A 10724-nucleotide genomic window follows, 5' to 3' on the forward strand; every position below is an offset into this window, starting at 1 on the left:
TCTCCAGGCTGAACAGCCCCAACTCTCCCAGCCTGTCTCCATAGCAGAGGTGCTCCAGCCCTCGCATCATCTTCGTGGCCTCCTCTGAACTCGCTCCAGCAGCTCCATGTCCTTCTGATGTTGAGGACCCCAGGGCTGAACGCAGCACTGCAGGGGCTCGGTTCTCCCAAGAGCAGAGCAGAGGGGCAGAATCCCCTCCCTCGACCTGCTGCTCACGCTGCCGCTTTGGATGCAGCCCAGGACACGGACTGGGCTGCCAGTGCACATTGCCAGCTCATGGTGAGTTTCTCATCAACCAGCATCTCCAAGTCCTTCTCAGGGCTGCTCTCAACCCTCTTCCTCAATGAGAAGCCACATAAGCAGCTGGCGCTGGCAAATATCTTCCTCCAGCCACCAAAGCAGAGGATTTCACCAAAACCCAGCAACTTTACCATGAAAGTTGTGATGGGCAGCAATATTTGGGGTTCAGCATTTTATGGTGAGAAAGGAGGACAGCAGCGTCGCTGTCTCCCCTAGGGCCAGGAGCTGGAAGAACAACTGTCTAGAAACAGGGCACCACCGAGAGATGGGCTCCATCAGCAGCTGAACAGCAGCGCAGGAACTCCCTGAACCCACAGTTGCTCTAAACCTCTGTCCAGGAGCCGCTCATAGATTTTTCTTCCACAAGTGGGTACGACTGAAGCCCTCTGACACTTCTGCCACAACCAGGGAGTTCAGCGATTCAGCTATCTGCTGTGTGAACCCTGCACGTGCCCCGGGCATGCCCTCAGTCCTCATAGCACAGGGAGGGGATCATCCATTCAGTAACGAGTTTGTTTTCTCTGTAACATACATAATTTAACAAAATTCCCCTTCCCCAATTGTAGGGTTTTTGTCAAACTAACTTATCTCTATTTTTCCTTTTTCGCTCAGCTTTATTATTAATGAGCTGCAGGCAGCTTTTGAAACAGGAGAACACCATGGATTCCTGCACTTTTCCATTTTATTCTGTTCCTTTCCTGGCTACAGACATTACATTTACCCTTTAGATCACTTTTAAATATCGAGCTTCTTTTCAGAGAGCTACACACAGCAGCTCCAGGATTCTCCCCACCGCCTCTTTCCCTAAGAAGCAGTCACTTAAATTAGAGGCTGTCATTGCATCTGTTCATTTCCCAATTCACCAGGTGTTACAGTAAGACTAAATTGTGGGACCTAAAAAAAAAAAAATAATTAGTGTCACATCATTCTAAAGAGATGCTCAGTATCACCACACTTTTTAATGCATTAGTAAAAAATACAGAGCGTTTTATTAATTTATAAAAGTACAGAGTTTCAAGCGATTAAAGCATACATACAGACTAGCTAAAAATATCCAGCAGCTGTGAAGATACTCACCCAGCAGAGTAAAATAAGGAAGAAAACCAGTAAACAGCCATTTTTGCGCCCCGCAGTTTCCTCACGTGTTGCGAGGGTGTGCGAACCTGTCTGTATTCCAGAAAAATGGATCTGCTCTCAGCTAAAATCAGCTCTGGAAGACCAAGAGCGTGCTCTGAGGAGAGATGGCAGAATGCAGACAGCAGAGTAGCAGCGGCTACAGGATGAGGAAGAGAAGAATGACGGAATCTTCCTTTGGAAAAGCAGCTCTGCAAAGCACAAGAGTGTATTTATAACCGAAAGGTGCAGAAAGGAACACCCAGTGCGCAGTCCCGATCCCCCAGAACTCCAAAATGAGTTAGAAATCATGGCAACAACAAGGATTAGGTAAAACTGGGCTGGGATCGCAGCTCTGTATCTGTGGTAAAGCCAGACCTGTCTCCTACGGGAAGACACAAGTGCTCTCCAGAACAGGGCGACCGTGGCTCGACAAAAGATCCAGACCTCCACTTCCAGTCACCGCACGGCCCGCACAGAGGTGTCAAGAGCTGAATGAGCTGCAAAGCAACTGTGTCTATCATTGCTGCACACACTTCGTACGCACCAGCGCTGCCAGGCTGGAGATTCTCTAAAATCGAAAGTCAATTTTAACTTAATAATTTGAATTAACTTATTTTTCACATGTTCCCGCAACAGCTCTTTTCAGGGACCGCTGCTATTGGGTAGCCCGTTCGTTATCTGCTGCGGGGACGGAGGTCAATTAGTGCTTGTTTGGGCAGGACAAACGTATTTTACAGCCTGGAGGAGCAGGTGAGAAGATGTTACGCTTCCCCATGGAAGGCCAGCAAAGCCTCTGGATAAAGTCACAGCAGGAAGAAAGATCCTCTCCATGAATTTATCTTGCGGCACACTGCTTAAAATACGGAGTGTCCTATATATCGCAATCGCAATCTTAGCAGAGTAGGACAGAGGGAAGAAATATATAATGTATTTCTAACAGAAATATATGTATTTCTGTCCTCTGTGTGGCATCTCTCTTTTGGCAGTTTATTCCTTACCTAGAAAAGGAAGCTGTCCCTGAAGGACACTATTTCACCTCAGCACAACAGAAAAAGCACAGGAGGAACCTTTTCCAGGAGCAACCAGCTTCTTCAGAAGAGCGAAGATCAGCAGTAGTTTACAGATACATTAAAATATTTTTCAAACGGGGTGCAAATTAGACTCGCCATTTACCTGCCAAGATTCCAGTTCAGTCCTTTTCATTTCTCTTCCAAGAGCAGCTGGCGCGAGCAGCTAACACAGCAGGAAGCATGATTCCTTAAACTACTTTAAGTGTTAGTGACGCATACGTTCTAATCAAGAGTTGGCATCTTTAACATTCTTTGTATTTATTTTAAGAAAGCATTTTAGTTAATCTAAGCAAGAATATTCAAAAGCTACTGTGAAGAAAATACATTTTTTTGTTTCTGCTCTAACTTTTCAGAATAGACACTGAACACTTTGCCAGCTCATTCAGCAGACATCACTCAGTTACGTGGCCAAGCAACACGGAGCGAAGAATTACACACAGAAACAAAAAAAAAGCTCCAATTAAACCTCATAAAGACAACTTCTGTGCCAAGGACAAGCACTATGGCGTTATCAGTGAGAAGCCAGGGCTGGAAAGGCAATCAACACGCCATGGGGCAGAGAAGCCCATCTCCAGGTGGTTTCTGCATGTTTCTTTGAAAAGGCAGTCACAGGACGGCAGCAAAAGGATGCACAAGGGTTGCTTTAAAGAAAGGAAGTTCAGAAACTCCTCCTACATCTGTGCCGAGTACGGCCAGACAGTCAAGGTCACCTCAGCCCAGTTTTCACCTACGCTACTCGTGGCATAAAAAGAACGCAAATATAAAAACACCAAAGGCTTGCATAAAAATAGATCTTTTTTGTAGCTCTCCTCTTAAAATTACTGTACAAATAAATAAAGTTATTGTCCATTTAAATATAACTGTTGGGGAAAACTGGAAGCCAGCAACCAGTCTTCTGGTCGACCCACTCGTTCCAAAGGAAGGCAGAGTTGTTTGCCGTCTCTGAGGCCTCCAGATCACAGTGAGACACGATACCTGCAAAGGAAACACAGAATAAAATACTTCTTGGCAAAAGCACTGGCCCGTACCAAAGGTCCCCGAGCCATTGTTCTGCCCCATCAATAGCATACACCTAGGGCACAGCACAGGGCAGGTACACAGGTGGGCTTTCCTCCATAAACATCCCAGTTCTGAGCGATGCTTAACTGAAGGGCTTCCTGAATCACAGGTTATATCCATGTCCTTGTCTTTAAATTCATGAAAGAAAACTCATTTAGATGTTTTTCACACTGTTCTGAGGAGATTTAGCATTTGGCTGCCCTACACTGTAGAGTTCATTGCCCTGTGATAACAAAGCATTATGGGAAAAAAAACCCTCTATCTCCTGTTTGATTTGAACTTGCTCTTGGAGAATTTCTTCTGAAGCACCTCGGAGAAATCCTTCTCAGCTCCTGTGCTACTCCTGATTTCAGATGAGGAAAGCAGGATATGAAATCGGTCTGCTCTCTGGACTGAAGCACCCGTGAACTGGTGTTTAAGACAACCCCGTTTCAGAAGGGCGAGCAGGTTTTCATTTCAGCCCGCACGCAGCAGCAGCTGACAGCGTTTTCAGCGGCGCCAGCCCAGCGCCTGGTGGCGTGGAGCGCTGTGCCACGAGCCATTGCTGCATCGGCTCCAATGATGTGCCGGAAGCAAGCACAGCCAGCTTCCTACCCAACAGGAAAATAAAATAAACCAAAAAGATTGAGACAGATGTTTTTCTTCAGGGATATGTCCTGGCTGTGCTGGCGTTTTTCTTCTGAACCTTGTCTGCAAACCTGTTCACTGTTGTGGTTTCCTAATATCAGCCTGACACTGCGCCGCTGGAGCCTTTATTCCTTCTCTTTATCCTTGCAAATTCCTCTAGAGCAGACTAACCACTCCAGGGCTGGCCTGCCAGCTAGTGGTACTGTTGCTATTACAGTATTCCAGGCCTCCTGTTTCAGGTACAGTCCCCAGAACTGCAGATCCTACCAGACTAATCAAGTAGTTTTCAGCGATGAAACTCATTTTTTTTTTCTCTAGATAAAAAGAAGCGTTTGTCTCATCCACTGAGATTTCAGTAAAGCATTTGATGCAGTACCACATGAGAAAGTATCAGATAGAGTCGAGAGGACTGGGATTAGAGAAAAGGAAGATGTAAGGCAGTTAACCTGGCCCAAGGGAAAACTGAAACAGATAATTTGAAATAAAGAGGCTAGAGTAGAGTTTTATCAAGATTGGCACTGGCAACGGACTTGTTTAATTAATGTTTGCACTAAAAGCCTTGGCACAATTAGAAGCGTGCCGATGACACAAAGCTGGAGGTATTACGGTTATAAAAAAGGATGAGGAAATATTCAGGGTCATTCACCGTTTCCTCCAACTGACAGAGGATGAAACTGGGTAACAGAAAACCTAAGGTCACGCATCTGTGAACAAAAGTAACTGCTGCAACCCAGAATGTTATTGATTTGAAGCAACTCAAGTCAAAAAGGGCTTTAGGATACAAAGTAATTATGAGAGGATTAAGTGATAGAGATAAGAAAGGAGAGAGATGCGATCCTGGAATACATCAGAAGGAGTATTTCCAGACTAGATAGTAAATGCTTGTTCTTTACAAGGACCTGAAGAGACTCGCCTGGAGTTAGTGCTGGAATTATTTGTGTACAGAGCAGATGGAGGAGCCAAACTCGATGGAAACGACCAGCCAACCTTCGGCGGGAAGAAATGCTGCTAAGGCTGCAATTGTTCTCTACAAAATAGTTCGGAATGAGCAAACACCTGGGATGGAGGAAAACATTTTAAGCTAAAGGACAAGTCTGTCACAAGATCAAGAGTCTTAAACTCGTCAGAAATGCACTCGTGTTGCAAAGGACAACGTCCTTCACTGTAAGGACAGCCAGATGCTCAGCCTCAGTGACAGCATCAGACACGAAAACCTTTATTTCTATGATGCATTTATCAAATTCGAGGATATGAAGCCCATATAAGGAGGACTACATGGCAGGAAGGCAGGACTTGAAAATCCTGGAAACTCCCTTCTGTATTTTCATTGCTCTGCTGAAAGACACAGAATCTGATAGACTAACTTGAATTTTATGTTTGATGTTGATACTGCCATCAAGGCAGGTACCCAAGAGGCCATCAAGAGCTCATAAGGATTAGGATCAATTTTTTTTTTTTTTTCCCCCAAAGTGGGCACATAAAAACAAGACAGGAAGCTCCTCTAGCACCTAGAGCACGCAGCTCTGATAATTAAAGCACTGTTAATGCTCAGAGCTTAAAAAGTAAATGAATAAACCTGTAATAAATGAATGAACAAACTAACCTGACAGTTACTGTCATACCTGAACACCATAGTTAAGATGCACACCTACAAACGCACAGTAACTTTGCTCGCTTCAGCTTTCATTTAGTTAGCAAACAGATTGTAAAAGCAAAAAACAAGCACGGGTAAACGCCAGAGCGACAGCAGAAACCTGCCCTCATCTGTGGAAACAGATGAGGTTTAGAGTAAAGGAAAAGTTGGCCCAAGTATAGACAGCACAGCCAGTTCCCTGAACAAACACCATTAAAAAGGTAAAAGTTTCTTTGTTAGAGGTACTCTGCCCAAATTCCTTTTCCCAAAGCAGTTTTGTTGTGTTTGGTTTTTTTTTTTACTTCTAGTTTGACTGCATCTTTCTATCGCTGAATTTTCAGAACTGCTACAGGTCATGTAGGATTTAGAGGGCTTTGTCCTGGAGGTCAATATCAAAAAATCCCCTATAAGCTCAGACTAAGCAGGGAGTAGCCTGGCAGAGACACTCACCTGAACGTCCTTCATCTCTACGAGACAGAGCGTTGACGCTTTTTGCCGTAGGAGATTTGCCTGATTCGGACTTCTAGTTGGAAGGCATCCAATCTTTCCTTTGGGTTAAAAGCCAGCATATCATGCAGGAGCTTGCAGAGATCATCTGGCATGGACTTCTTATTCTTCAGAGGAATTTGTAACTTCATGTTGGGATTCTCCAGCAACGCTTCTCCGAGGGGAACAAGCTCCTTGCCTTGGCAGATGTAAGTTCCTGAACACAGGTTAGAAGGAGTCAGGTTATACAGGTAGAGGAAAGTCTACTCAAAATGCTGTTGTCTGCAGTACGGATAGACAATCTGAAAAACAAAACATCTGAAAGATGACCGGAAAGATCACTTATTAACAGGTGACCGCCAAGTCAAATATTGGGAGAGGTTGTTATCAGAAGAGGTTTTTACTTGCAAATAGTAATCAAGATGTTGCACAAGGCTGTGCACGTAATCATGCATGGAAGAGGGAGCAAGTTTAAGCGCCGCATGCTCGTTAAGCATTTATAGGGACCATCTGCAGAGAAAATGGGCTGCTGAAATGAATCCCCTCCATTTTACTCCGTTGCAGCCTACTACCAGGCACGGAAGCTCTAGAAGAGGTAGGGAAGGAGACTGTGCTTGGCTGAGGTAACTTGAAAGAGTTAAACACAAAACTTATTTGCTCAGTTAATCAAACAATTTTCAATTAAAATGACAGCATATGCCATTTAGCTTTAGCCAACTTCTCCTTAGCAAGATTAAGGAAGGGAAATGTAAATTTGCTCCTGGTAATCTAAATAATTTCACCCGTTGTTGAAAATGATTAACCAGCTTCCAAAACAGACAGTAAAAACAGCTTTGCTCACTGAGGCTGTTCTGCCCCTGCACCGAGCAAAGAATAAATGTTTCAAAGGCAGTGACCTGTCTGTGGGTAGAAAAGGTTGGCCTTGCAAACTCCTTATCTCGAGTTGGCGGGCAGCTATTTTAATGAAATCTGTTCATGCTTTGGCCTCAGCTGCAGCCATTTGGTTGTTTCTGTAGGCAGGAACTAAAACATTTATCAATGTTTGGCATTTTTAAAAGAAATAAACAATAGAATTAGAACTGAGCCTACTTGAAGATGAAAAAACTATTAAAGGGGTAGCACAATAGCTTCGCAAAGTTCCTCCGCAGCAATATCTTTTAAGAATTTAAACATTTAAAAGAAAGGCAGACAGGTATGCTATGATCTCAGAGCCTGGGTAGATGTCTTCAATTATTATGCTAATGTGCACGACTGCCATTCTTTCCTCTCAAGATGGATTTTCCACTGCAATATACTTTTCTGAAGTCATTTAGTACAAAGTATTTCAAGCGTGCCTATATGTGAGGGATTTGGAGGAAAGAGGAGGCGGAAAGAGAGGGAGAGAGCAGGCCAGAGTCATCCCTGTGAGATCCTGCATCTCTAAGCTGTGAGGAAACTCAGCCAGATGGCAACAAAGCTTATCTAAACATCCTTTCCCAGTTTATCGTTTGGCTCCTTGGAACATCTTTTCCATGCTCCAAGTGATCCTGTCCCCTGGTTATGCCGAGTCAAGGACACAAGTGAACCTATAAGCCCAGTTCCAGAAAGGTTTTGGTTTTAAGAGCATTAAAAGCATTTCTGAGCAAATGGAAGTATACAGATACTAAATCCTCTATGAAGAGCATAGCTGTAAGACAGGTGCCTCACCAACAGCTATGAGTTTTTTCTCTTACGACTCTTTGGCCACAATAAGGGCCAAATCCATTCTTGGAAGAACGTTCCTTAGGCTAAGGAAGGCCTGACAGCAGAGAAGCCAGAAGTGATCTTTCCCTTAATCTTTAAATCCTCCAGAGTATTTTTGAAAAATCTGGCTGAAGGAATGATCTTCCAAATAAAATAATAATTTGTAAATATAAAAACCATTCCCTCTGTCTTTATTTCTTTAAGACTGGGAAACCCTGCATAAGAAACAACCAAATTAGGAGCAATGCATGCTGAAGAGAGATTTCTTTGCAGTTCTCCTAAAAACGAAAACCCAAATGCACAAAAAATCCCAACTTTGGGCTTCTTTAGGTTGCAAGGTGCTTGCAAATTCCTGGAAAAAGTCACATCCAAAGTATATATGCCACAGCGTTTGTAACTATGCCCAGGAACACACCTCTCAGAGGATCCCTACAGATCCAGAACATTCACTGGCAACAGGACAGCACTGATCTGATCCTCACCGAGCAATTCCTTCTGAGTATCCCCGTCTCGGAAGGTGATCCTCTCGACCATAGCCCAGAAAATAATCCCAAGGGCAAATATGTCAGCCTTTGCGGTGTAGTGACCTTCCCATACTTCTGGAGCCATGTAGAAGTTTGACCCACATGCAGAGGAGAAGCGATGCTGGTTCACATTCCCTTTCCCCTGACACACCTTGCTGAGGCCAAAATCCGCTACCTGCAATGCATAAGAAGAAAAGCAAAACACCTTATTCACAAACACCGAGTTTACAAGTGTGTTTACAAACAGCAGCTCAGTGAATTCTCCTCCGAAATCCACCAGAGCACAGCACTGACACTTGTTGTGTGGCAACCCTTCTGAAACAAAAAGCTGATTATTTCCTGTTAGCTGTCCGTTCCTCAACTCCTTTCCTGTTGTTTGTTCCCCTTCCCAGGATGGGCGAAACAGCTATCTGTTCCTTTTCTTTCTGTGAAGTTCATTCTGATTACATCTCGTCAGGCATAAACACACCTCGGAACAACATCTACAGTAGAAGCAGCTCTTACCTATCCACGGTGGAGACACTGAATCTCTTGCATTACCATTATCACCCACAGCCATTAAGATGACATTAATTTAAATGTCCCTTAACAGCTCTACAGGTCGAAGTAAAAATACCATTATTGATGTGAACGGTCAAGTCATGAATTACCTGCAAGGCACCAACCTGTTATTTTGTGTCTAACAATGGGAACTCTCGGGATTGAAAGTTCAGGAGCAAGCCGGCTCCCAGCTTTTCGGAGAGCTGGAACAGACTTTCAGTTTGATGCTACAAGAACACAGCTAGCCAGTCTTTATCTCAATCAGGGCACCAACACGAAGCACAAAGATGTTCCCTACCTCCCCCGAACATCGATATGTGCTTGAGGCAGCAATATTGGAAGCACTGGCTGTTGTAACAGAACAGTGTGTTCTTAAAGTTTAAGGGCACAGAAAATACTGCTTCGTCTTTGACCGGTTGTGATCTCTCTGATTATTTAGCAGGCAGAAGTTTGACAGCCCTGAACTGCTCATCTCAACAGGATGAGCAGTGGATGAAGGATGAAGGCTGTTACAGAAACACACCATCGTGACCTCTACTTCCTTCCAAGACTCCTAAAAAAAAAAAAGCCCACAACTGATATCAGATGTTCCGAGTACATTTATTATAAGTATCACAAGACTTACCAAAAGTCCATTCCAAAGCACGTGATGCGAAAGCACGTAGATCACATACTTGTTACAGCAAAGTTTTATTCCCTTACCTTTACTATGGGACTTCCACGTCTATGAGAAATCAAAATATTGTCAGATTTCAGGTCTCTATGCACTATCTGGTTTCTGTGCAGGAAAGCCACGGCGCTGCTGAGCTGCCGCATGAAGCTGTTATTCAGCTGAGCGTCGGGGCTGCGAGACAGCAGGTATTCGTTCATGTTGCCACCGTCACAAAACTCCATCACAAACCACAGAAAGCAGGCCGATTTGGGATCCATGCACCTCCGGCCTTTCAGGCAGGTCTCGATGAGCAGCAAATGGCTGTCTGATTTCCTGTAACAATGACTAATTGGCTGAAAGACTTGGCCGTTCTGCAGGATACACTCCTCCAACTGGATCACGTTTTCATGTTGCCTCTGGATGCTCTGCAGGGCCCAGAACTCTTGCAGAGCCAGTTCTACGTTTTCGGGCACGTTACAGTGCATCCTTTTAACAGCTACTTTGCTTCTAGTTTGATTAACGATGGCCTCATAAACCACGCCATAGCTCCCTCGGCCCACTTCTCGAATGATGCTATACTTGGCTTCCGTAGCCATCCCTCACTTCGGCCCAGAGAACAGCAAATCAGAGGAAAATGTTTGAACTCATGGCAATCGGTTGTCACCTGCAGTAAAACCCTGGAAGAGAAGAGGATAAAAAGCTTAAAACTCTCCCCAAACCAAGCAGCTTACCAACTAGTAACTGCAAATATTTCCAACCAGTATCAATTTTAGCAGTATATGCATCAGTATATGATGCAGCTGCACGAGGACTGACAGCTAAAATGGGGTTTTAAGAGAAAACCTATATCCATGGTAACTTTGAGACATTATCAAGTACAATCCCGACTGCACAGTGGGATATAACCACCTGGGAAGCGACATTGATTTGTCCACAGCAGACGGAGTTTAGTGAGAAAGAAAAAGTACTATGTAGACACGTTTCCTAAGCAGGGC

The 10724-nt window shown here is 44.2% G+C and overlaps 1 protein-coding gene across 1 annotated transcript; it reads right to left on the minus strand.

The window, feature by feature from the left end:
* Positions 1 to 6272: 6272 nt before the first annotated feature.
* LOC104383046 (serine/threonine-protein kinase PDIK1L) lies at positions 6273 to 10325 on the minus strand. The gene is made up of 3 exons (XM_009991110.2): positions 9780 to 10325; positions 8496 to 8712; positions 6273 to 6508 (listed from the first exon to the last, which is right to left on the minus strand). Exons 1-3 carry the CDS (start codon positions 10323 to 10325, stop codon positions 6273 to 6275), a joined length of 999 nt encoding a protein of 332 aa, XP_009989412.1.
* Between the last annotated feature and the right edge of the window lie 399 nt (positions 10326 to 10724).

This window comes from Tauraco erythrolophus, chromosome 2, assembly GCF_009769465.1.
Source record: "Tauraco erythrolophus isolate bTauEry1 chromosome 2, bTauEry1.pri, whole genome shotgun sequence".
Lineage (NCBI taxonomy): Eukaryota > Metazoa > Chordata > Aves > Musophagiformes > Musophagidae > Tauraco > Tauraco erythrolophus.